Source organism: Helianthus annuus, chromosome 11 (genome assembly GCF_002127325.2).
Source record: "Helianthus annuus cultivar XRQ/B chromosome 11, HanXRQr2.0-SUNRISE, whole genome shotgun sequence".
Classification (NCBI taxonomy): domain Eukaryota; kingdom Viridiplantae; phylum Streptophyta; class Magnoliopsida; order Asterales; family Asteraceae; genus Helianthus; species Helianthus annuus.
The window spans coordinates 41,341,149-41,369,096 of NC_035443.2; the positions used below are offsets into that span (position 1 = coordinate 41,341,149).

The window sequence follows — 27,948 nt, forward strand, 5'->3', positions numbered from 1 at the left end:
CAGACCCTTGGTGTAGTCCTACCTCCACAGGAAAGAAGTTTGTATCCCCTACAGGCGCGCAAACACTAGTTTCTATTCTATCGTATATATCCTTAATTATGTCTATATACTTCCTAGGTAGCCCTCGACCCTCCAAACTATCCCAAATCAGTTGTCGTGGGACACTGTCATATGCCTTTTCAAGGTCGATAAACACCATATGTAAATCTTGCTTCTTCGATCTATATTTTTCCATCAATCTTCTTAGAATATGTATCGCTTCTGTAGTTGACCTCCCTTTCATGAAACCAAATTGGTTTACTGAAACCTGAGTTTCTCTTCTAATTCTAGTTTCAATTATCCTCTCCCAGAGTTTCATAGTGTGACTTAGCAGTTTGATTCCTCAATAGTTCCCACAACATTGAGCGTCTCCTTTATTCTTGTATAACGGCACTACGACACTACTCCTCCACTGATCTGCATTTTTCCAGTCTTAAAAATACGATTGAACAAAAGTGTTAACCATCGGACTCCTTCTTCCCCCAAACACTTCCACACCTCAATCGGTATGTTATCCAAACCCACTGCCTTGCCTCTTCCCATCTTCCTAAGTGCCATCCTCACCTCTTCATGTGTGATCCTGCTGCAGTAGCAATTATTCTGTTGTCGCCCTTGAGTCCTGGGATTGCTGCTATCTTGTTGGTATGCCCTACCGTCATTGAAAAAATTATGGAAGTAGGTTTGCCATCTGAGTTTAATGTCATGTGCCTTGGCTAAAACACGTCCATCCTTTCCTTTGATAAACTTTACTACTCCTAAATCTTGTCTTCTTCGCTCCCTCTCTTTGGAAATCTTGAACATATCATGCTCCCCCTCTTTTGTTTCCAAACGTTCATACATTTGTTTATAGGCTGTGTTTTTTGCCTCGGTCACCGCCTTTTTCGCTTCCCTTTTTGCCTTCTTGTATAACTCCCACACCCTCAGCCGCTCCTCCTTATCTGTGCACCTCAAAAGATCTCTAAAACTCTGTTGCTTATCCTTTATTTTGGTATGCACGTCTTCATTCCACCACCAAGACTCCTTATGCCCACTCGTCTTTCCTGTTGTGACCCATAGCGTCTCATTCGCCACTGTAGTGATCGTAGTCGCCATATCCTCCCACATCCGGTTTGCGTCGTCACCTGGTTGCATCGATGTCATCGAGTTAACTTTATCTCTAAACATCATAAGTTTTTCTCCCTTCAGGTTTCCCCAACGGGTCCTGGGTCTGGTTTTCCTTTCCCCCTCGGTTAACCTTACTTTTAGGGCTATGTCTGCTACAAGCAAATGGTGCTGAGTCGCTGCAGTCTTCCTTGGTATAACCTTACAGTTCATCCACATCCGTCGATCTTCCTGCCTCATCAAAAGATAGTCGATTTGCGTGTTACGTCCTCCGCTACTAAAAGTGATCAAATGAGATTCCCTCTTCTTAAAGAACGAGTTTATAATACCTAGGCCATGAGCTGTCGCGAAGTCTAAAAGGTCTCTACCAGGGTCATTCCTATCGCCAAAACCAAAACCCCCATGTACCAACTCAAAGCCATCACTATCCTTACCAATGTGCCCATTAAAATCTCCTCCTATAAAAACTTTCTCCTCCCTGGGTATGGCCCTTACTACTACATCTAGACAATCCCAGAACTCTCTTTTCTCTTGATCTCCTAGTCCCACTTGCGGTGCATAGGCGCATACCACTGTCACTACTTGCTCACCTAATACTAACCTTAACACCATAATTCTGTCGTTGTGTCGTGTCACCTCAATTACATTCTTATGCAATTCTATAGACACCAAAAATCCTACTCCGTTCTTTGCCCCATCAGATCCGGAATACAACAACTTATACCCATTGCGCTCATCTGCTCTCTGTCCTTTCCACCTAGTCTCCTGAAGGCATGCTATCTGTACCCTACGTCTTTTGAGTGCGTCTATCACTTCCAACAATTTACTACTAAGAGTTCCTACGTTCCAAGACGCCACACGTAAACTACACCTTCTAGCTTTACCTTTACCTGCATCTCTCGTCCTTGGACATGATCTCACGTAAAAGTCATTGCTTCTATTGTCTATGATTACAACTAACAACTAACCACAAGATAACAAACAATGGGCAACACAAAGTACACAAAGGGCGAAACTATACAATACGCAACGGCAAGCATACAATGACAATAAATAGCATAGACGACTATGCCCAAGTAATACTTTATAGTGGGCAACTAGGGTATCTAATGATAGCTGTAAATACTAATAATAATAAAAATATAGTGATAATTGTAAAATACTAATAATAATAAAAATATAGTGAGCACCTAGGGTATTTAATGATAATTATAAAATACTAATAATAATAAAAATAAGTATAATAAATCTGCCACTAAAAAGAACTTAACAAGGATAGAGTGCACCTGGGTTGGAAGAAAAATAACGGAGAACCCGCTCCGGAGAATCGATAAGGGAGGCTGTTACTGCTTCCAAACGATGCCTGCTGGAAATATTTTGGTCTGGTCCAAGTTGTTGCCTCCAATTGTCTTAAAAATTGGCGCCAAAAACGTATGGTCTGTATGAGGGAAGTGGTGGTTGCGGTGGTTCCGGCCAAACTGGTGCGGTGGTTCCGGCCAAACTGGTTAGAGCTTCAGGCCGGCGGTTAGCAGGGAGAGACAAAGTGGCAGCGGGTTTTGGGTTTTGAGGCCGGCGGGTGGTCGATATGGCAAGCAGAGAGAGAGAGGGAGAGAGAGAGAGAGAGAGAGAGAGAGAGAGAGAGAGCGAGGGATAAAGAGAGAGGATGAGAGGGGGAGAAAATAGGGGTTTAGCTGGTGGTTGGTTATATCTCCGCCGGCCGGCGTGTTGGTCGGTATGTAGAGAGAGGTAGAGAGAGAGGGGGAGGGGGATAGAGAGAGAGGAGAAGAGGAGGAGGAGGGAAGGAGGAGACCTCACCGGTGGTGTAGGGGTGGGCGGCCAGCCGGCGGTGGTAGCGGCACTGCGGTGGTGTACTCCGGCCGGTGACGGTGGTGGTGTTGTTACCGTTAACAGTGTACGGAGATAAAGTGGTGGTGTAGTGTACGGAGAGAAAGTTGGTACCGTCTCTGACTCTTCTCTCTCTATATATACTAAGTTGTTTAAATGACCACTTCTCTTATTATATCTAAACAACGTCATATACGTGTGTTTCTATTCTTTATGTTAAACTGGTTTTGTATTGAAGCTGCCCATATGTTTTTTTTTTCAAACGACGGCATTTTATAACTGAAAGATAAAATACAACGAAGGGGCCAGCCGGAAGCTGGAAGTCCCGAAAGAGAAACATTAATTGGCATTTAGAAATTTACAATACTTTTGTAGTTTTGTGCATATATTAAAATAGTAAACTAATTACAATCATGTAGTTTTATCCTTTTAAACTCAAAACAAACTCACCAACTCCATAAACAAAATTGATAACATGATAATCATAGTTATTAACGCTCCACCTTTCCTAGTTATTGACTAATCGTGCATATATCATGATTAACCTCACTTAAAGCCATTATATAATATATTACTTGCTCGTGCGAAATTTATTTCACTCCAATTATATAGAAATCATATTAGCAATCACAGCATCAAGTTTAAAGAATAAAATATATATATCTAATCAATATATTAGCATGAAAAAAGTTAAAAAAAAAAACGAATTAGTATAATTATAAATACTTTTATTGAATTAATAAATCGTTTTGCGTATTTGGATGTTTGGCATAGATTTTACTGATTTCTCTCTTGGATGCTTTACAAGGGAACCGAATATTTTGTCTTATTTTACCAGGAATATCACATCATAACATACATTTTTAATATATTCTTAATGTGGGTTGTGAATAAGTTCTGTCAAATATTGTAGTAGTTTCATATCAATTTATATTTGTGTGATTTGGATTGTATATGGGACTTTCATGAACCTTGCAAGGGTCAGGTTTGTCAGATGTACTGATACTGTTGGCACCATAACCAATTTAGAATTCATTTTAATTTTGTCTATACATTTGCTTCATTGTCCATTACATTTTCATCACTTAGCTAAATATTTTAAATTTTTTATTTGTTTATATATTCTTATTTGATCACTTTATCATGCCAAATGCCCATATCAAAACTGAAAGTATGAATTTAGTCATTAAAAAGGTTTATAGAACAAAATTTATGAAAAATACCACAATTTAAAATTTTGTTTTAGATATCGAAAGGTTAAGTCGACCATGTGTATAACATCAAACAAGAACTTAAATACATGTTAGAAACGTTATAAGCAAGTTGATTTGTTAATTCTATAAAAATTATGTATAATTATATAACAATTTTTTATCTTTAGTTTTTCACATGATTATAACAATTATATTTATATATATTGAGATGGAAAAAGGAAAAGCCATGTTATAAGAAAAAAAAACTTTGTTTAAAACTTTAATATCCACTAACTGAACCACCCTACCACCATCATCAAAAAGGAAAAGAACATGTTAATAACCTTTGAATTAGTTCAAGGTCTTTAATTTCCACCCAAACATTTATATTTAGGCTATGTGTAGTCATAAAGCCCTTTTGTGGGCGTTATGCGACACGTGTCGTGCCACGTCACACAGGGGCTTTATGGGGCGTTATATCACTAGAGCCCGTAGTCATAAAGCCCCTACCTCATCATAACCAAAGTGTAAAATGCAGGGACCAAAGTGTAAAATGCAGGGACCAAAGTGTTTTAATGCAGGGACCAAAGTGTAAAATGCAGGGACCAAAGTGGAAAATGCAGAACAAATAAATACCTTCTCACGCCGCGAAAAATCTCACGCCATTTGTTTTTTTTTGGTCATGGCGCCCCGGGGGGCGGTGTTCTTGGCGCCATAGCGGCGCTATGGACCTTTCTCGCGCCCCATTACACATAACCTTATAATGTATTATATTTGAACTCTAATTAAATAGCTTGTTGTAAAAGCTAGGCAATTCCTTTTCAAACAATTCCAAATAAATCTTTCAACATTGTTTTAATTGATGTGGAATTTATTTAATATATTATTTGTTGCATTTTGCACACAATGGTGATGCATATGTTTGTCTAATACCATGAAAATTATTCCAAATATGGGCCTACCAAAAGAGCCCACAAAAGAGTTGGTACATACCTGTATTTTACCAGTATAATATCAGTGTGCTTTTGGAAATTTATAAAAGGGCAACAATATACAAAACTTTATTAATAGAAAAAAAAAACAATATACTTTCAAGAATTAAGAATATTATTCATGAGGTATTACAAAATGTCTTATAAGACCTTTGTTTCTAAGAGGATTCACATCCAAGGAATCATATTATGTGTGTGGTGTTTTTAAAATATGAAAAGTATAAACAATGGTTGTGAGTAGAGGAGAGAGAAAATGTTACTGTTCATCTGTATATTTGGGGAGACACTGTTTCCACCCTATAAATTTTTTAATATATTTTGAAAGTGGTTGTGAGTGGAGGAGAGAGAAAAAGTAATGGTAAAGGTATAAAAAATATTATTTAATTAAAAAGGAGAGAAAAAATGTAGTGTTTTTTAGTGTAATTTAGGGTGAAAATATAGTGAGATGGATGTGAATGCTCTAAGACATTACCTTTGTCTTTAAAATTGCATGCTTTTTTTTTTTTTTAGTTTGGACTTTCTTCTATAAGCTACCGCACTATTCAAATTGGAGAGTCCCGTTGCCCCATTTCGGTCAGACTATGTTGTCTTAACCGGACCCACGTTGGCTTCAGAGTTTTGCTTGGACGTCCCCCCAAGAAACCATACCACCGGGCACCGGCTGCCACTTAACAGTCGTTGTGCCACTAACAAGCGATGGGACGAAAACCCGGGTTAACTCATGATAAAGACTGGCGCCTCTGCAAGGAAGCTATGTTCTATCCTTCATTTCGTTATTTTATAAAGAGTAAATTGCCATTTTAGTCCATGAGTTTTGTCCAAATTTGCCATTTTAGTCCAAATAGTTTTTTTTGCCTCTGCGTCCCTGACTTTTCCCTTTTGTTGCCATTTTGATCACATACACTAACTCCATCCAAAAACTTCATCTTTAACCAGGGGTATTTTGGGGATTTTCATTTTAAATGTTTTCAATTGCCATTTTGATCCAATTCCAAAAAATCAAAAAAATTCCAAAAAATTCTAAAAAATCATAAAAATTCTAAAAAATTCTAAAAAATCCAAAAAATCCGTTTCGGCGCGAACCGTTTTGAACCCGAACCGTTTCTAGCTGAACCGTTTCGAAGCCGAACCGTTTCGAGCTGAACCGTTTTGACGCGAACCGTTTCGACCCGTATCGTTTCGAGCTGAACCGTTTCGACGCGAACCGTTTCGAGCTGAACCGTTTCGAGCTGAACCGTTTCGAGCTGAACCGTTTCGAGCTGAACCGTTTCGAACCGAACCGTTTCGAGCCGAACCGTTTCGAGCTGAATCGTTTCGAGCCGAACCGTTTCGAGCTGAATCGTTTCGACCCGAACCGTTTCGAGCTGAATCGTTTCGACGCGAACCGTGCCTCGAAACGGTACGGGTCGAAACGGTTCAGCTCGAAACGGTACGGGTCGAAACGGTTCAGCTCGAAACGGTTCGGTTCGAAACGGTACGGGTCGAAACGGTACGGGTCGAAACGGTTCGGTTCGAAACGGTTCAGCTAGAAACGGTTCGGTTCGAAACGGTTCGGCTCGAAACGGTTCGGCTCGAAACGGTTCGGCTCGAAACGGTTCGGCTCGAAACGGTTCCGCTAGAAACGGTTCAGCTCGAAACGGTTCCGCTAGAAACGGTTCGCGTCGAAACGGTTCAGCTCGAAACGGTACAGGTCGAAACGGTTCGCGTCGAAACGGTTCGGCTCGAAACGGTTCGGGTCGAAACGGTTCGCGTCGAAACGGCTCAGCTCGAAACGGTACAGGTCGAAACGGTTCGCGTCGAAACGGTTCGGCTCGAAACGGTTCGGGTCGAAACGGTACGGGTCGAAACGGTTCGCGTCGAAACGGCTCAGCTCAAAACGGTACGGGTCGAAACGGTTCGCGTCGAAACGGTTCAGCTCGAAACGGTTCGGGTCGAAACGGTACGGGTCGAAACGGTTCACGTCGAAACGACTCAGCTCGAAACGGTTCGGGTCGAAACGGTTCGGGTCGAAACGGTACGGGTCGAAACGGTTCGCGTCGAAACGGTTCAGCTCGAAACGGTTCGGGTTCGAAACAGTTCGCGCCGAAACGGATTTTTGTATTTTTTTAGAATTTTTTAGAATTTTTATGATTTTTTAGAATTTTTATTATTTTTTAGAATTTTTTGGAATTTTTTTGATTTTTTGGAATTGGATTAAAATGGCAATTGAAAACATTTAAAATGAAAATCCCCAAAATACCTTTGGTTAAAGATGGAGTTTTTGGATGGAGTTAGTGTATGTGATCAAAATGGCAACAAAAGGGAAAAGTCAGGGACCAGAGGCAAAAAAAAAACTATTTGGACTAAAATGACAAATTTGGACAAAACTCAGGGACTAAAATAGCAATTTACTCTTTTATAAATATTATGATAGAGACATCCATATCGATTTATATATAAATAGAGTCAGGAAATGCCGAGGACGGCTCAATCTTTTAAAAAACTAAAATGGATTTAAGATTGTAAATTTTTCGGGAAATAAAAAACATTTAACTTTTGTTTTGTTTTGCAATTTTATTTTGAATAAACTCCCGTTCTACGTAAACAATCGTTACGTTATGGTTAAAGTGATCATCACAAACAATTAGCCTTGGTAAGCAAAAATCAGACAATACCAATACCAGACCACGAAAAAATCAACTACATTTTTTTATAAACTAGTGTGAACACTAGTGTATTTGTGAACTGAGTGAATAAATCCTGGTCATTAATTACATCATCAAATCGTAAAATATACTGATGTATTTTCAACATCAAATCCTGAACAAATCTTGGCCATTGATTTACACTTGTGTATTGATAATCAAGGGCTAGGATTAGTTCACACAGTTCACTATCAAGGGGGTTATTCACAAATTAACCTAACCATATATATATATATTAATTATAGAAGATTTTATTACAAACACTAGTTAAACGTAGATATTATGCATGAACCCCTATATCCTTTTAATATATTATGTATCATATATATCGCAATCAAGTGATCAAGTCTATGAATTAGGGCAATTGTGATCAATTAAAGACAAAACATAATTGCAAATATCAAAGTTACATGATCATCGATCTATGTCTTACAAATGACTTCAGATTTCTGTTATAAAGAAATCCCACTGTAGTAATCAAAATCATCGATATCGGTTGAAAATCTTTAAGGTATGCATAGGTGTTATGTGGCATTTATTGGAATTATTTTTTTTAAAGTAGGATAATATATATATCAATAAACTTTCACCCTAAAAAATTAGTCAATTTTTCTAATAACATTAACTCTTAGGTAACGTTTGGTATGCAGGAATAAGAGGGGGAATGGAATGGACCATTGCGAGGGAATGAAAAAAAAGAGTGTTTGGTTGGTCGATGGAATGGAATCGTCCATTCCAAAATGCATTTATATCTTATCATGTTAAAAAAAGATGTTATGTAATATTATTAAACTTTAATTTGAATATTTAAATATCGTGTATTAGTTAAAGAAGTTATCTATATTAAAATGCCGTGTATTAGTTAGAGAAGTTGTCTTAACACTTAAAGTTATAGTTTTAAATATTGTAGTTTCCTTTTTTAACACATAGTTTATTTATTGTATGATTTTTTTAAATATGCAATATTTTATAGTAAGATGGTATTCGTATCGTCCATGCCATTATAGCCTAGTGGCATTTTTGGGATGAGATAAGACTTAGGACCATTAGGTCCTGGGTTCGATTCCCACAAGGGAGGTTTCTTTCCAGATTTGGGTTTCCTTCTGAATTGGTGTATATGCATTATAGCCTAGTGAAGATGGATAGGCCTGTAAACGAACACGAACATAGGCATGTTCGTGTTCGTTCATTAAGAAATCGGGCATGTTCGTGTTCATTTTTGTTCGTTCGTTTAAAGCCTAAACGAACAGTTCATGAACGTAAACAAAAAAATTTAACTAAACATATTTGAATAAACATGAACAAACATAAATTAACATGATTGAACAAACATAAATGAACACAAATGAACATAATTGAACAAATATAAACAAACACAATTTAATATAAGTGAACACAAACAAACAAGATAATAAATTACAGTTCATTCGAAGACACATCTAAATTAGGGTTCATAGATATACTAATATTAAGTAATTTTTTGATACAAATACTAAGTAAGCGATCAATTACGATCTAATACACATTTTAAAATTTCATTTTCCATTACTAAAAAACTCAATTACTAATTAGTTATATCTATATAAGTAGTTGGAAAACCTAATATTTATATAACGATAACTATTTATGTATTTCGTAAAATTTAAACGAACATAAACGAACGTTCACGAACATAATCTGTCACACCCCGATTTCCACGTGTATCACCGGTGGGCCCGGTGGGGGATTACCGTGACGTAGTTGGCAACAATATAGTCAAACCACACAATGTATAAATGCACAGCGGAAGCATAAAAATAAATATATTTAAACTATTGAATGTAATATTCAAGGATCACAATCGTCGAAATATAATCCACAGGGGATCAAAATAAGATATAAAATATTGTTCAACAGATTATTGGCATCCCAAGCTTGCGAGACTCTAACGATGCTAAGGAGTGACCAGCCTATTACGAGTAGAACCTGCATTAATTTTTTTGGGGAAAAATACGTCAGTTTACACTGGTAAATACATTCAACCGACACTTTTGTAAAATGTTTAATAAAATTGATTTGAATGCACAAGGCACAAACTCTTTATAACTTGGGATAATTTATAATTAAATCTTGTAAAAGAATTACATGTTCACTATGCGTTCGGTCGCCCAGGTCGTGCCGGGTTAAAGGTTAATAGACACGCCACAAAGCATAAAGCCGTGGCGGGAACACCAACGGTTATACCTTTAATAATATAGACACATTACGGGTGTACGCCTACACCCGTGTGTCGGGTCGTGGCCATTTCGTAAAATGATGCCAAGGATATCCGGGACATGGTCATTAAGCTCCCAAAGGCGTAAAGCCAACAAAACCAATTTTTAAACGGGTCACATTGAAATCACCCGACTACTAATGAGTTGGGGTCAATTGCCCGACCAAGCGGTATTTTAAATACCGTAACCCAAGCCCGTATAACGGAAAATAAGTTAAAGTATTTACCTGAGCAAGTAATATCCTTAATAAACAAATGCAAGTTTCTTTTACTGGTCTCCTATTCTGGAACGAAGGTTTAAACAACCTATTAGAATCCTAATGGGTCTTTAATTTAGCCTTAGCTTAGACCGGTCAGTTTCAAAGGATAATTACGGTTTAATCACGTGAAAGGCGAAAACTGGGAATGGAATGTAGTTTGGACCCAACAAGTTTGAAGACTTGTTTTATATGGGTAATATAACCACACTCTGGATTTTGAGGTCAAAACAATAAGGTTTGACCCGTTTCGGCTAGTTTATGTAAACTAGTTACATAAACCGAACCGTGCGCGCAAAAGGCGTAACGGGTAACCGTAAGAGTCCTACACAAGTTTCCTAAGTCAATATGCTTTAAAAAGGTTGTGGTATCAGTAGGATACCTTCCATAATGCCCGTAACGAGTTTAAATCCAATATATGCCCCGTAGGGGTATTTCGGTTATTTTAAGGATTATAAAAGAGGTTTCTGAGTTCTACAGGAAATCTGAGTTTTCCCAACAGTTTATAAAATCCAAAATACTCTATTTATTATTTAAAATCAGTAGCAACTGGAATCGGGTCAAAATACCATGTAGAACTCAAGTTATGTCCGAAAAGGGTATATTCGGTATTTACCGAACCGATGCCATAACCGCGGGTTAGGAGCAGGTTAAAAATAATTAAAAATCTTTAAAAATTCCAAAATATTATTTTACATCAGTGTATAAAAGGTTTGGTGTCGAAATCTGGGTTTAGATAGGCGTTATGCTAATTGTGCCGTTTAGTTACTAAAGTTTCCGTAATTGCGCTATTTAGCATAACTCCTATTCTGGACCTCGGATTGACGTGAAATTTTTAGAGACATGATTAGAAATCAGCAACTAAGGTTATTGTCCTTTCACGTGTCCAAAATTCTCTTTTTAAAGTAAAAAGGGTGTTACGGTAAACTTTTAAGCATTTAACGGAAATGTGCTAAAGACTTGGACAAACAACGAACCGGTCACAGAGGGTTATACCATCATGTAACCTGGTCCTAAGAGAGTCCTAAGGCATATCTAAATCATACCATAACGGGTCAGAACTGAAGTCAAAGCAAAAGTCAAAGTTTTGCGATTTTCGGTTCCTAACCGGGACAAAACAGCAAATGGTCGGATCAAACAATCTTAGACTAGTTAATATACTTATTATCATGTTATATGAGTGTTAAAACAGGTTACACGCTATCTACATTACTGATTATGCATAAAATTGCAAAATAGCATTCTGTTGATTTTTTCTAAGCAAGTTTGACTCGACATTCGGACTAGTTAGAGTGGGAATCAGAGGGTGACCTTTTTGGGGTTTAAAGCCCACATGATTACCAACATATAACTACCTTTGATTCGACAAACCACTGGACCATTTGTGATTTATCGTAAAGTCAATCGTTAATTACGACGGATTGACTTTTAAGCTAAAACTATGTAAAAACTAAACCACAAAGGGTTAGGCATACTTACAGAAGCTTGGTACACGACCAGAGATGTAAGAAGAGTTCTCTTGAGCTCCAGATGTGATCAAGAAAGAAGGTTTGAGGTGTGGTTACAATATGCACAACTTATGGCCTTTTATAGTGAAAATTGGTGCATTAGATCATGACAACAAGGTCTATAATTGATCATGGATGTTCAACAACTGTCCCTGAGTGTTAGGGGACGTGTAGGGGGCGCCCATGCTGCCATAATTGCATCCAAGGTCGGTTAAAACAGCAAACATTGAACCTGTGCACGTTTTCTGCAACTGGGGCCTTGACGCGGCCGCGTGAAGGACCAGGCTACCCTTACGCGGGTCGCCTGGATCCTATTGTCAGCAAACGAATCTGCACATGGCTCGCGGCCCGCGTGAGCTTCCTTGTTTCATCGACGCGGCCCGCCTGAGGCCTGATTTCCAAGATTTTCAAATCTTTTGCCATTATTGCCTTGGCCTTTCGGTTTTGAAGGGGTAACTTTGCGTTTTGGGCCTCGTTTATTTACGAATAAGGGCCTCGTGACTTTTACCCGCGCCGTTAAGTCCCCGGTCAGTTTAATTACTATCCGAAAAGTCTTATCTTTCAATGTTTGACGCTTTTAGCCCTTTTTAACGAATTCGATCATTACTTTCTCGTTTTGAATCGGAACTTCGCGAAATTTATATCGCGCATTCTAGTGAGTATAATTTACCATTACAAAGCCTTGGGTATGCCCAAAGGTCACTCAGAGGTATAACTTAAACATGTTGACACATTTGGCCCCTGTAGTTTGTAATTCCTCACTTTCTTCCATAATTCGTTCCGCACGATCCATGATTCATTCGTTTGAAGGTACGAGCATCATTTAGGGCTACTGTACAGTATATTTATCCCTCGTTGACATTTTTAACCCTCGAATTTGCATACTTTCAATATTTGTCAACTTGGGTCCTTTAATTAGTATTTAATACGACGTGTATACTTATGACACGTGTCAATACATCATTGGACGCAAAATTTCGAGCATCATTTAGGGCTACTGCGAAGTTTCTTAACCTGTCGATCCTCGATCGACACAGGTTTCTCAACGAACTTTAAGCTCTCGTCGATATGTACATCTGTATGCGGTATAACCAGTGATTCGTCAGCGAAGCACTTCTTCAGGTTACAGATGTGGAACACATTGTGGATACCACTGAGCTCTTCCGGTAAGTTTAATTTGTAGGCAACCGATCCGACACGTTCGATTACCTCGAAAGGTCCAATATATCTCGGGCTTAGTTTGCCTTTCTTACCGAATCGCATCACCCCTTTCCAGGGTGATACCTTTAGCAATACCTTGTCGCCTACTTCGAAATTGAAAGGCTTACGCTTCAAATCCGCGTAGCTCTTCTGCCTGTCCCGGGCAGCTTTCAATCGATCGCGAATTTGGACAATCTTGTCTGTTGTTTCAAATATTATATCAGGTCCTGTCATCTGGACATCTCCAACTTCTGCCCAACAAACGGGCGTTCTACACTTTCTACCATATAGGGCTTCAAAAGGTGCAGCCTTAATACTGGTATGGTAGCTGTTGTTATAGGAGAATTCGACTAATGGTAGGTGGTTATCCCAACTGCCACCTAAGTCGATCGCACACGCATGAAGCATGTCTTCTAACGTTTGGATTGTACGCTCACTCTGACCATCTGTCTGAGGATGGTAAGCCGTACTGAAATTCAAACGTGAACCCAAAGATTGCTGGAAGCTTCTCCAAAAGTGTGACGTGTATCTGGCACTCCATGAAGGGCTACAATCTTATCTACAAACAACTGGGCTAATATGTCGGAGCTATGAGTCTCCTTTATGGGTAGGAAATGTGCTGACTTAGTCAGTCTATCTACTATTACCCATATTGTATCGTTTCCCTTCTTTGTCTTTGGTAATTTGGTGATGAAATCCATCGTCACCATTTCCCATTTCCACTCGGGAAGTTCAGGCTGTGTAGCAAGCCTGACGACTTTTGATGTTCAGCCTTTACTTGCGCACAAGTCAAACACTTTGCTATGTAGGTGGCTATAGACTTTTTCAAGCCTATCCACCAAAAGTTTGCCTTCAAATCCTGGTACATTTTGTCAGCACCAGGATGAACGTAATATCGGGAACTGTGGGCTTCCTGAAGGATAACGTCACGAAGACCTCCATAAACAGGAACCCATATCCTCCCATTCAATCTCAGAATTCCGTCTTTGCCATAAGATAACTGCTCTTCAGTTACCCCTAGCTTTTCGTTTGGATAGTTAGCTTCCAACACAGCTTCTTTCTGTGCAGCTAACAATCGTTCATTCAGGCTGTTCTTTATTTCAATGCTCTTGGCATTGATCCTTATTGGCTTCACTCTTTCTTTCCTGCTTAAGGCATCTGCGACTACATTGGCCTTGCCTGGATGGTATCTTATTTCACAATCATAGTCGTTCAGAGTTTCCATCCAACGTCGCTGCCTCATATTCAGATCCTTCTGATTGAACAGATGCTGAAGGCTTTTGTGATCAGAATAGATCACAAATTTAATGCCATAAAGGTAATGCCTCCAGAGCTTTAGTGCAAACACAACGACACCCAAGTAGTTCTTTTCATGCACTTTCAATTGTCGCGAAGCATAGGCAATCACCTTGCCCCTCTGCATAAGCACACAACCCATACCGGTGTGTGATGCATCACAATACACGACAAATTCTTCCATTCCGTCTGGCAATGTCAACACTGGAGCATTGCTCAGCTTTTGTTTGAGAATATCAAAAGCTTCTTGCTGCTTAGGGCCCCAATTATACTTTATTTTCTTTCTAGTTAAAGAAGTTAGGGGTGCAGCAATTCTTGAAAAATTTTCGATGAAGCGTCTGTAGTATCCTGCTAGACCTAGGAAACTGCGAATCTCCGTAGGTGTCTTCGGCTCCTGCCAGTTCATGACGGCTTCAACTTTAGCGGGATCTACTTGGATACCGCGCTCGCTGACTACATGTCCAAGGAATTGGACTTCTCGTAGCCAAAAGTCACATTTAGAGAACTTGGCATAAAGCTTCTCTTGATGAAGCAGTTTGAGAATACATCGAAGATGCTTTTCGTGGTTAGCTTGACTCTTCGAGTAGATAAGGATGTCATCGATGAAGACAATGACAAATTTATCCAAATAAGGCTTGCAAACGCGATTCATGAGATCCATGAATGCGGCAGGTGCATTAGTGAGGCCGAAAGGCATCACTAGGAACTCGAAATGACCATAGCGAGTCCTAAACGCAATTTTGTGCACATCTTCATCCTTGACCTTCAATTGATGGTAACCTGACCGTAGGTCAATCTTGGAGAAATAGCTCTCTCCTTGCAATTGATCGAACAGATCGTCGATCCTGGGCAAGGGATACCTATTCTTGATTGTAACTTTATTCAGCTCACGGTAATCGATGCATAGACGCATCGAACCATCTTTCTTCTTGACGAACAGGATTGGTGCTCCCCAAGGAGATGAGCTGGGCCTAACAAAACCTTTGGCTAGCAGATCATCTAGCTGCGTTCTTAACTCTTTCATTTCCGTGGGTGCCAATCTATAAGGTGCTCTCGCAATAGGCGCGGCTCCTGGAATGATGTCGATACTGAATTCCACTTGCCTGTCTGGTGGCAAACCAGGCAGTTCTTCCGGGAAAACTTCAGGATAGTTAGAGATGACTGGAATATCTTCAATTCTGGGTTTCTCCTCACCGATGGTCACCTGTGCCATATAAATGACACATCCTTTCTTCAAACATCTGGATGCCTTTAGCATAGATACATGTGCAGGCAATCCATGTCGAGTATCTCCTTGGATCGTAAATGGTTCGCCAGACGGAGTCTTGATTACCACTTGCTTCTGGTAGCACACGATTTGGGCTTGGTTATGCGATAACCAATCCATACCCAATACTACATCAAAACCAGCTAATTTAAAGGGCAACAGGGATAAAGGAAATGAGTGATTCCTAATGGATATAACACATCCATCTAAAATAGTTGAGACTGTTCCCATAGTCCCATCAGCTAGTTCTACTTCGTATTTTACATTCAAGGTTTTAACAGGCAATTTTAACAACTCGCAGAACTTATCATCCACAAAGGATTTGTCTGCTCCAGAATCAAATAATACTCTTGTGAATACATCGTTGATAAGAAACGTACCAGTTATAACGTTGTCGTTCTGGATAGCCTCTTTAACATCCATCTGAAAGACCCTCGCATTGGTCTTTTTCCCTTCATCAGTCTTCTTCGCTATCTTCGGGCAGTTAGTCTTGATGTGCCCTTTCTCGTTGCAACTATAGCAAGTTGCATCCTTGAGTTTCTTTCACTCAAGAGTCCTATGCTCAGAGGACTTGCATATCCCACACGCCTTCGGCTGGGATTTCTTTTCGAACCTGCACCTTCCAAAATGGTGCTTCTGGCAAACCTTGCACAAGGGCTTATCGCCCGACTGTCGATCATTCTTCTTGTTCTCTGACCCCTTCCTGTGTTCACGATTGTCTCGGTGCTTCTTGTTGGATCTTCGTGAATCATCATCCTCACGTTTCCTCTTTTCGCTATCGGCATTTCTCAACGATCTCTGCCTCACTGCATCAAGCGTGAGAGACAGAGATATATCTGCCACGGATCTAAAGGTAGCATGCCTTGAAGCCTTCACGCTAGCTTTTATTTCTGGGGCCAAACCCCCAATGAAGCGCGCGATCCGTTTGGGTTCCGGTGTAACAAGATACGGAACCAATCTCGACAGAGTGTTGAAAGTCGTGAGATATGCCTGGCAATCCAGGTTCTTCATGACCAATGATAAGAAGTCAGACTCTATCTTCTCAACCTTGTGCTGAGGGCAGTAGTTTTCCTTGATGAGAGCAATAAATTCCTCCCACGTTATGCCATACAAAACAGCCTTCCCAGAGGCTTGAACCAGAGATCTCCACCACGCTAGGGCTTCACCCTTGAATGACTGGGAAACAAACTTCACCACGTCTCTCTCAGCACAACCACTGATGTCCACAACGGTGTCTATTTCGTCTAACCAGGTCATGCAATCTACAGCGCCCTTTTCCCCAGTGAAATCTCGGGGTTTGCAAGATACGAAATACTTATACATGCAACCCCTGGCGCGAGGCGCATCTTCGACCACTTTCTTCTTAGGGTGGACGCTATTCTCATTTGATGAGTGCCTATCATCGTCCTTCTTAGGCTTAGATGGAGTCGAGGGTGGTTTGCTGTGAGATTTAGAATGGGTTCTTGGCTTTGAGTGTGGTGTAGATAAGGTCCTGCTCCGAGACTCGCTGTACTCTTCATACTGACGATCTAAGGCCGTCTTCACAGCGTTGTCTACCAAAGCTTTCAATTCAGCGCCCGTTATATGAATCTGGGCGTTATTATTGTCATCCTCCTTTGATTAACTATTAACTCCACTTGGGTCAGCTATTGCAACTTGAATCTGCTACAGAAGATAATGACAAAGTTTTATTTAGGAGTCTATTACGGAATTGTCTTTTATGGCAATTCATTAACCATGGTAAACATAGACCATATTTGGTTAATTTGTTACTCACTTTTATTTAGGATCTGAATATAACTTATCCTAATTACAAACAATATTGTTAGTGGCACATAAGCCTAGTCACAAGGACGTTTTTATATTATCAGCCAGGATTTCAGAGAATCAAGGCATGAAGGTTTGAACCGCGGTCCTTTTACCTTTTCTGACAAGGAGTCATAGACTACAACTGCCTTTTGTCTTATATGACAATAAGTATGGCCCGTAGGCACTACATCACTAACGGATGTTTAATAAATGATCATCTTTATTGACGATTTAACCATTGATTTACAAATCATTAATTTGGGTTTTGGAATCCCTTGATGGATTCGTATATAAGAATGACGCGTGTGATTTTAACGAATCACATCTGCCAAGGATGTTAACATGTTTACAGAGGTTAACTGGAATCTGAATCTTTTAATTAAGTCTTACCATCTTGGCCGGGTCTTATAATGACACCAGGCTAGGTTTCACCATTTAGATTCTTTATTTAGGCAGATTAATTTAAAAAGGAATAATCTTTGATTCATTTCATATAACAAATAACAAAAATGAAATTTATAACATATATTCCATTAATCATAATAATGATTACACACTGCCTTAAACGGGACTTTTAAATAAATAAATACCTACGCAGAGGTTTACAGAAAACAAGTCCACGCAGGGACCAAATACATATATAGATGTCCGCACAGGGACAAAAAGATAAGTCCACGCAGGGACTGAAAAGCAATTGTCCGCGCAGGGACTAAACACGATAAATGTCCACGCAGGGACTTGATTGTAATAGTAAATACTATAGTACATAAGGAGACTAATGATCTCGTTTCTTCCTCCCTTTTAGTAGGTTTGCTAGGCCTTTAAGGAATCCACGATTACTTTTACGTTCTTGCTCAAAGTCTCGTTCCACTCGGTTTAGACGGTGGAGGATTTCTTCTTGCTCCGGTGGAGAAAAACGTGGCTGCTGCGATAGCTGCTGAACCGGAGGTCTAGGAGGTACTGGATACCCATGAGCTGAGTAATCTGGTCCCCAAAGGTTTCCATAAGGTCTGTCGGGATGGAGGGCATTGTAATTAGCTGTTACCACGTATGGGTCGACATCATAATTATAGTTGTAGTGTGTGTGAGTCGGCTGCTCAAACGGGTTGTACGCGGTGGAACCGGCGTACGCTGGTATAGGGTTATCATATCCAAATGGTGGCGGAGGTGGCGCAACTGGTGCAGAATTCACCTCTGCAGGGTGACCAGAAGGTTCCCCTAACTGTGGTTCTTCAGGCACTGGCGGAAAGTGACTTGCACTCGAGTGGCGAGGGGTGCTAAAGTGGAATTCCCCTCCTCGGGTAGACATCCGCGCGCCTGATCTCCTATGCCTTGGCGGATCAGGAGGTGCTTGTTGAACTGGTGGCGGTGGAGGCGGTGGCGTAACTGCCACAAAGCGCGAATCCTCGGAAGGATCCTGTTGCTGCTGCTGCTCATGAGGCGAGAAGTGGTGAGAAGGTGTGAAGTACCAATCACACTGGTTAAACCTCGCCTGGTAACTGTCGGGACCTTGATAGGGTGTTCCATGAAAGGATGACCCATCAGAGATCTCGATAGGGTGGTTGGGAGTACCCCTTGCAGGCTCGACGGGATCTGTATCCTCGTCCATATCCATATCCATCGCGTTGTCTTCGGAAAAGTGATCCTCTGGTCCTAAAGGGTTATAACCTATTGGTTCTTGGACATAATCAGCCGGGTTAAATCGGCCTTGAAAGAAAGGAGTAGGATCGTCATAGGAACGGTGCGAAGCAGATCGCTGGAGAGGTATAAACGAAGGTTGAGGGTTACTGGGATTGTTTTCCGAATCTGGTCCAAAAGAGTGACGGTATGAAGGTGTCGAACTGTGTGAGGTAGACCGTCTTGCTGGCTCAAAGAGGTTTCTTCTACGTCTCTGAGGTTCTTCGCTCCTCGTGCTGGAAGGAGCTCGCATGTTCGAAGGTCCGGCCTCGTGATCATTATGAGTAGTGATCGGCCCTTTGCCTCTTCCTCCTCTTTTAATTGCTGGTGGCATAATTCCTGCTTAACAAACTTTTAAATCATATTAAACAATAAAAGACAACTGGAATAACAATTCGAATTTGTCCTATGTTCTTGTCTAGACTCAAGTATGTGCAATTGTGTCATTGAGATTAAACACATAAGGATAGTGTTTAATTCACTCAACGTTGGCTCTGATACCAACCTGTCACACCCCGATTTCCACGTGTATCACCGGTGGGCCCGGTGGGGGATTACCGTGACGTAGTTGTGTCACACCCCTATTTTCCACGTGTCACCGGTGGGCCCGGTGGGGGATTCCGTGACGTAGTTGATATCGTCATAGACAAACATACAAAAATATAAATGCACAGCGGAAGCAAAGAAAGATTTATTTCAACTTAAAATATTGTAATATTCAAGTATCACAAAATAGTCGAAATAGATCCACAGGCAGATCCAAACAAAAAGGAACTTCATTTCAACAGACTTCATGCATCCTAAGCTTGCGAGACTTCTATGGATGCTTAAGGAGTGACCAGCCTATTACGCGTAGTACCTGCACTTAGCCTTTTTGGAAAATACGTCAGTTTACAATGGTAAATACAATTTAACTGACTCATTTTGAAAATGTTTAAAATTGATTTAAATGCCCGTGGCATAAAACTTTTTATAACTTGGGATAATTATTTGCTTAATAATCTTGTAAAAGAATTACATGTTCGTTATGCGTTCAGTGGCCCGGGTCGTGCCGGGTTAAAGATTAATAGACATACCACTTAATATAATTCCGCCGCAAGACTTCTCTCGACCGACGATTATACTTTAATGAAATGCACTACGGGTGTACGCCTACACCCGTGTGCTAAGGTCGTGGCCATTCTTTGAATGATGCCAAGGATATCCGGGACATGGTCATTAAACCCCCAAAGGCGTTAAACAAACAAAACAACATTTTTAAATGGGTTAATTTGACAACACTTAGCCATCAACTGGTTAAGGTCAATTCCCCGACCAAGCGGTATTTTATATACCATACCCCAAGCCCGTATAGGGAAAATAAGTTAAACGTATTTACCTGAGCAAAGTATAAATAAAAAACAGCGAGTGCACATAGCTTTTACTGGGCTCCTAGATCTGGAAATGAAGGTTTTAATAACCTATTAGAATCCTAACGGATCTTAAACTTAGACCGGTTAGTTTTATATGAAGATTACGGTTTTAAACGCACAATAAGGCGAAGACCGTTTTAGAATGTGGTTTTGACCCAACAAGCTTGCATACTTGTTTAATATGGGTAACATAATCACATTCTGGATTTTGAGACAAAAAGATATGGTTTGACCCGTTTCGGCTAAAATGGCCAAACTAGTCATATAAGCCGATCCGAACGCGTATAGTGCGTAACGAGTAACCATAAGAGTCAAATTCAAGTTTCTGAAGTTAATATGCCTAAAATAAGTTGTGATATCAGAATGATACCTTCCATTATGCCCCAAATGGTTTTAAACCAAAACTATGCCTCATAAGGGCGTTTTAGTCATTTTATAAGGTGAAAAAGGGTTAAAATAATAACCTGAGTTACAGGTCTGAATAAATTAGTAAATATACTTAATTTACTAAGTTATAACAGTAGGGTAGCAAATCTATGTGAAATTTATTACCTTTAACCTTACTATGCACCGTAGGGGCATTTTGGTAATTTCACATGTGCCTAAAAGGTTAATTCTGGAATTCTGAGTTCAAAACATTTGCCTACTGTTTAAAATATAAAAATTCACTGATTACATCAGTAGATTCAATCCCTTAAGCTTAATAAGGTTCTAATGCACACTTATGCGTTAAAAATGCCTAAAAAGGCGATTTGGAGCCATTTCCGGGTTTTCTGTAAAAAAGCTGATATTTTTGATATTCCAGAAGGCTCAAAATACTTTATTTATCATAACAAATCAGTAGAAATTGGTTTGAGGTCAAAAGGATTTGTAAAACTCATTTTATAGCTTAAAAGGGCAAAACCGGTATAAACCGAATAAATCTTAGAACGCTAAGTTATGCTCAGCCTAAAAATAAATAAAAATCTCCAAAAATCCCAAAATATTATTTTATAACAGTGGGTAAAAAGTTTGGTATAAAAATTTGGGTTTTGATAGGCTATACGTAATTTACGCCATTTAATTAGTAAGGAAGCTCTTAATTACGCTATTGAGCATAACTCTTAATCTAGACCTCAAACTGATCTCAAATTTTGGGTGCAAGTTTATAAATCAGTAGGTAAGGTGTCTACCCTTTTACATTTTCAAAAATCACATTTTAAGGTCAAATGGGCATAATGGTCAACATATAAGCGATTAACGGAAACATGCATGTGAATAGGATATCTAATGAACCAAGTAGTATAATCTCAGAGAGTCATACTAACATGCAAATAGGTCCAAAAGAAGCTCTAAGGAAATCCTAAACTTGGCTTAAACGGGTCAGAACTGATAGTCAAAGCAGAAGTCAAACTTTGCGACTTTCGGTTCCAAACCGAGCCTAAACTGAAAATTGTCGAGTTGAATATGTTGGAACATATTCTTACATTAATTACCAAGTTATTTTAGTGATCAAACATGTTGCATGTATCCTACATTGCTAATTATGCATTAGTTCGCAAATAACCTTTCTGTTGACTTTTTATAACAAGCTTTGACTCGACAATTAACATAGTTAGAGTGGGAATCTGAAAATACCCTTTTTAGGGTTTGTTACCCACATAATTACCTACTTAAAGGTACTTTTAATTCGTGATTTGACAGAGCACATTTTAATTAATCACGGAGTCAAACCTTAATTATGACGGTTTGACTTTTAGCTAATTAACTAGGCTAAAACGAACTAGGAAGGGTTAAGGACACTTACAAGAGTCCTAATTAGGATTAGGGATGCTAAGGATGAGTGCTTGCTGTCCAGAGAGCTCCAGAGAGTATACTTGTGAACTTTGCAAATGGATGAACACTTGGTTCACAACTCATGCTCCTTATATACAACATTTGATCTTACAAGATGGTGCCAAACAAGTCTACACTTGTTGTAGGATCATCCCACATGTCCCTAATGCATGAAAACCAGTTTGCACAGCCCCTGGTATCATTTCATAGGTTCATAAGTCGGTTAACAGCTTTAAACAGGCAGCTGCAGGTGAATTTTGTCGCTGGCACCGTGACGCGGCCCGCTTGAGGTTATAGGGGATTCTAACGCGGGCCGCCTGGACCGGCAAAACCTGCCAAACAAGTTTCAAAGTTTGCATTTTCAGTCCCTGGTCCTTTGTAACGTGGTTTTAAGTCCCTAATTTGCATTTTCAGCCCTCTAACTTGATTTTTAAGGGCCTTGGGACTTTTACTAACTTGGTTAAGTCCTTGACTAACCTTGTAACCACTCATAAGGCCATAGAATTCAATGTTGACGCTTTTAACCCCTCGAACACGAATTTGATCATAACTTTCTCATACGATAACGAAACTTTATGAAATTTTAACCACATATTCTAGTGAGTATATTTTATCGTTACAACGTTTCGGGTCTGCCAAAAGGTCACTCAGAGGTATACTTTGCACATGTTGACACTTTTAGCCCCTGTAGTTTGTAATTCCTCACTTTCTTTCAGGTTTAGCTTCGTATGAATCCATGATTTATTCGTTGGAAGGTATAAACATTATGTAGGGCTATTTTAGAATATATTTATCCATTGTTGACACTTTGGACCCTTATGTTCACATAGTTTCCTCGTTTGTCAACTTTAGTCCCTCCAAAGTATTCTTTCTCACGTTCAGAGCTTATGACACGTGTTTATACATTATTGGACATGAATTTTCAAGGTGTTACATCCTTACCCCCTTAAAAGAAATCTCGTCCTCGAGATTTAAGGAAACAGATGAGGGTATTTCTCTTTCATTGTGGATTCTAGCTCCCACGTGTATTCAGGACCTCTACGGGCATCCCACTTCACCTTGACAATAGGCACAAGCTTTCTCCGAAGCTTCTTTACCTGTCGATCCTCAATCGACACAGGTTTTTCCACAAATTTTAAGCTCTCGTCTATATGCACATCTGTGTGTGGTATGACTAGCGACTCATCAGCTAGACATTTCTTCAGATTGCAGACGTGAAATACATTATGAATACCATCGAGCTCTTCAGGTAAGTTTAACTTATAAGCCACTGATCCTACACATTCGATGATCTCGAATGGTCCTATATACCTTGGGCTTAACTTACCTTTCTTACCAAATCGCATCACCCCTTTCCAAGGTGATACCTTGAGCGAAACTTTATCGCCAACCTCAAACTTGAGAGGTTTTCGCCTTTCATCCGCATAGCTCTTCTGCCTGTCTCGAGCAGCTTTTAGGCGGTCGCGTAACTGGACGATCTTGTCCGTTGTCTCGAAGACTATGTCGGGACCTGATAATTGAGTGTCCCCTACTTCTGCCCAACAAATGGGCGTTCTGCACTTCCTACCATATAGTGCCTCAAAAGGTGCATCCTGGATGCTGGTATGGTAGCTATTATTGTAGGAGAACTCGACCAATGGTAGATGCCTGTCCCAACTACCTCCTAGATCAATTACACATGCACGCAACATGTCTTCCAACGTTTGAATAGTACGCTCACTCTGCCCATCCGTCTGAGGATGGTAAGCTGTACTGAAATTCAATTGAGTGCCCAGAGATTGTTGGAAACTCTTCCAGAAATGAGATGTGTATCTAGTATCCCAATCTGAGATAATAGATATTGGTACGCCATGTACGGACACAATCTTATCCACGTATAGTTGGGCTAACATGTCAGAGCTGAAGGTCTCTTTAATGGACAGGAAATGTGCTGACTTAGTCAATCTATCAACTATGACCCATATAGTATCATTTCCCTTCGGCGTCTTAGGCAATTTGGTGATGAAATCCATCGTCACCATTTCCCATTTCCAAGTGGGAATCTTAGGCTGTTGTAGCAAACCAGACGGCTTCTGATGTTCAGCTTTGACTTTAGCACACGTCAAGCATTTAGCTACATAAGCAGCTATAGACTTTTTCAAGCCTATCCACCAATAATTCGCCTTTAAATCCTGGTACATTTTATCAGCTCCAGGATGAACGGAATACTTGGAACTGTGGGCTTCCTTGAGGATAACATCCCGAAGTCCTCCATATACAGGAACCCATATTCGTCCATTCAATCTCAACATCCCGTCCTTATCGTAGGACAACTGTTCTTCAGTCACTCCTAATTTCTCCTCAGGATAGTTAGCTTCCAACACAGCTTCCTTTTGTGCAGCTAACAACCTTTCATTCAAACTGTTCTTAATTTCAATGCTCTTGGCATTGATCCTTATCGGCTTCACTCTTTCCTTCCTGCTCAAGGCATCTGCGACTACATTGGCCTTGCCTGGATGGTATCTTATTTCACAATCATAATCGTTCAGGGTTTCCATCCATCGTCGCTGCCTCATGTTCAAATCCTTCTGATTGAACAGGTGTTGAAGGCTCTTGTGGTCAGAATAGATTACACACTTTGTTCCATATAGGTAATGCCTCCAAAGCTTAAGTGCAAATACAACGGCACCCAATTCCAAGTCATGGGTGGTGTAACTCTTCTCGTGCACCTTCAGTTGACGTGAAGCATAGGCAATGACCTTGCCTTTTTGCATTAACACACAACCCATTCCGGTATGTGATGCATCACAATACACCACAAATTCTTCCATACCTTCAGGTAGAGTCAGCACTGGAGCGTTACTCAACTTCTGCTTCAAGATATCAAAAGATTCTTGCTGCTTAGGCCCCCAGTTAAACTTAATATTCTTACGTGTTAACGAAGTTAAGGGTGCAGCAATCCTTGAGAAATTTTCAATAAAACGCCTATAGTATCCAGCCAAACCTAGGAAACTACGGATCTCTGAAGGCGTCTTTGGCTCTAGCCAGTTCATAATAGCTTCTATCTTTGCGGGATCCACTTGAATTCCACGTTCACTCACAACATGTCCAAGGAACTGGACTTCGCGAAGCCAAAATTCACACTTTGAAAACTTGGCATAGAGCTTCTCTTGATGGAGCAACTTAAGAATGCATCGAAGATGCTTCTCATGGTCAGCTTGGTTCTTCGAGTAGATGAGGATGTCATCGATGAAGACGATGACAAATTTATCCAGATAAGGCTTGCATACGCGATTCATGAGATCCATGAATGCGGCAGGTGCGTTAGTGAGCCCAAAAGGCATCACTAGGAACTCGTAATGACCATAACGAGTCCTAAACGCGGTTTTATGTACATCGTCCTCCTTGACCTTCAATTGATGATAGCCTGACCTGAGATCTATCTTGGAAAAGTAACTCGCTCCCTGTAGCTGGTCGAATAGATCATCGATTCTAGGCAAAGGATATTTGTTCTTGATAGTAACCTTGTTTAGCTCACGGTAATCAATGCATAGACGCGTTGATCCATCCTTCTTCTTAACGAACAAAATTGGTGCTCCCCACGAAGATGAACTAGGTCTAATGAAACCTTTAGCTAGTAAATCATCTAGCTGTGTTCTTAATTCCTTCATTTCCGTTGGCGCTAATCTATATGGTGCTCTGGCCACTGGTGCAGCTCCGGGGATGATGTCAATCCTAAATTCCACTTGCCTATCTGGTGGCAAACCAGGTAGTTCTTCCAGAAAAACTTCGGGATATTCAGAAATGACTGGTATGTCTTCGATCCTGGGTTTCTTCTCGTCAATGGTTACTTGTGCCATATAAATGACACAACCCTTACTCAGGCATCTGGATGCCTTAAGCATAACCACATGTTCAGGCAATCCATGTTGAGTATCTCCCTGAATAGTGAGTGGCTCACCAGATGGAGTCTTGATCACTATCTGCTTCTTGTTGCACACTATCTGGGCTTGGTTATGCGATAACCAATCCATTCCTATTACTATATCAAAGCCTGCTAGCTTAAAGGGTAACAAGGATAAAGGAAAAGAGTGGTTCCTAATGGATAGGACACATCCATCTAATACAGTCGAAACTGTTTCTATTGTTCCATCAGCTAATTCCACTTCATATTTCATACTTAGAACTTTAACAGGTAATTTCAATAGTTCACAGAACTTATTATCTACAAAGGACCTATCCGCCCCAGAATCAAACAATATCCTTGCGTAGACATCATTAATGAGAAAAGTACCTGTTATGACATTGTCATCCTGAATAGCTTCCTTCGCGTCCATGCGGAAGACCCTTGCATTAGTCTTCTTTCCCTCCTCTGCTTTCTTTGCAAGTTTCGGGCAGTTGGGTCTGATATGCCCCTTTTCATTACAATTGAAGCATGTGGCATCCTTAAGTTTCTTACAGTCTATTGCCTTGTGATCTGGGGATTTGTAGATTCCACACGCTTTTGGCTGGGACTGCGACTCTTGCCTGCATTTCCCAAAGTGGTGCTTTTTACAAACCTTGCACCAGGGTTTATCACTCGACTGATGATCACCCTTTTTAGATTCCGACCCTTTCTTCTGGTCATTGCTTCCCTTACGCTTCTTGTCTGAGCGTCGAGAACCATCATCTTCGCGTTTCCTCTTCTCGGCATCCGAATTCCTCAGTGATCTCTGTCTCACTGCGTCCAGCGTTAGAGACAGAGATATGTCAGCTACTGATCTGAATGTTGTGGGCCGAGAGGCCTTGACACTTGCTTTTATTTATGGGGCCAGACCCCCAATAAAACGGGCTATTCTCTTTGGTTCAGGCGTCACAAGGTAAGGAACTAGCCTCGACAAGGTATTGAAACTTGTGAGATAAGCCTGGCAGTCCAGGTTCTTCATCACCAGAGACAGGAAATCAGACTCTATTCTTTCGACCTCGTGCTGAGGGCAGTAATTTTCCTTGATCAGGGCAACAAATTGTTCCCAAGACATGTTGTACAGAGGTATCTTTCCAGTGGCTTGAATCAACAACTTCCACCATGATAGGGCTTTACCCTTGAAAGATTGTGACACAAACTTCACAATATCTTTTTCAGCACAGCCACTTATATCTACCACCGTGTCCATTTCATCTAGCCAAGTCATACAGTCCACTGCCCCCTTCTCCCTAGTAAAATCCCGGGGTTTACAAGACACAAAATATTTATACGTGCAACCTTTGGCACGTGGGGCATCATCAAACACGATCTTCTTGGAATGATCACCATTTTCATTTGAAGAATGTCTATCATCATCCTTCTTAGTTTCTTCCTTTTTAGACTTGGGTTGGACAGAAGGTGGCTTGCTGTGAGACTCCGAATGAGTCTTGGATTTGATATGCGGTGTAGACAAGGTCCTACTATGGGTCCCACTGTACTCACTGTACTGTCTTTCTAATGCCTTTGTAACCGCATCATCAACAAGCGCTTTCAGCTCTGCGCCAGTTAACTGTATTTTCACATTATCGTGATTCTCCACCGGACGGCTGTTTACTTCGTCCGACCCCGCCATGTATCTTCAGTTGCTACATATAGACAATAATATGCAAGGTTTTA

The 27,948-nt window shown here is 40.3% G+C and overlaps 1 protein-coding gene across 1 annotated transcript; it reads right to left on the bottom strand.

Annotated features, from left to right (window-relative positions):
* Positions 1-432: 432 nt before the first annotated feature.
* Positions 433-27,904, bottom strand: LOC110888116 (craniofacial development protein 2-like). Its single transcript, XM_035979867.1, has 3 exons — positions 27,794-27,904; positions 26,888-27,040; positions 433-2,103 (listed from the first exon to the last, which is right to left on the bottom strand). Exons 1-3 carry the CDS (start codon positions 27,902-27,904, stop codon positions 433-435), a joined length of 1,935 nt encoding a protein of 644 aa, XP_035835760.1.
* Between the last annotated feature and the right edge of the window lie 44 nt (positions 27,905-27,948).

Bases quoted from the DNA above. Each gene is read 5' to 3' on its own strand.
- LOC110888116 (XM_035979867.1), bottom strand. From the start codon at position 27,904: ATGGCGGGGTCGGACGAAGTAAACAGCCGTCCGGTGGAGAATCACGAT. The intron at 27,041-27,793 runs GCATTAGAAAGA...GCAGTGAGACAG, and splicing joins TTGATGATGCGGTTACAAAG to AGATCACTGAGGAATTCGGA. The intron at 2,104-26,887 runs GTTTGTAAAAAG...TCTTGTGGTTAG, and splicing joins GTGATAAACCCTGGTGCAAG to TTGTTAGTTGTAATCATAGA.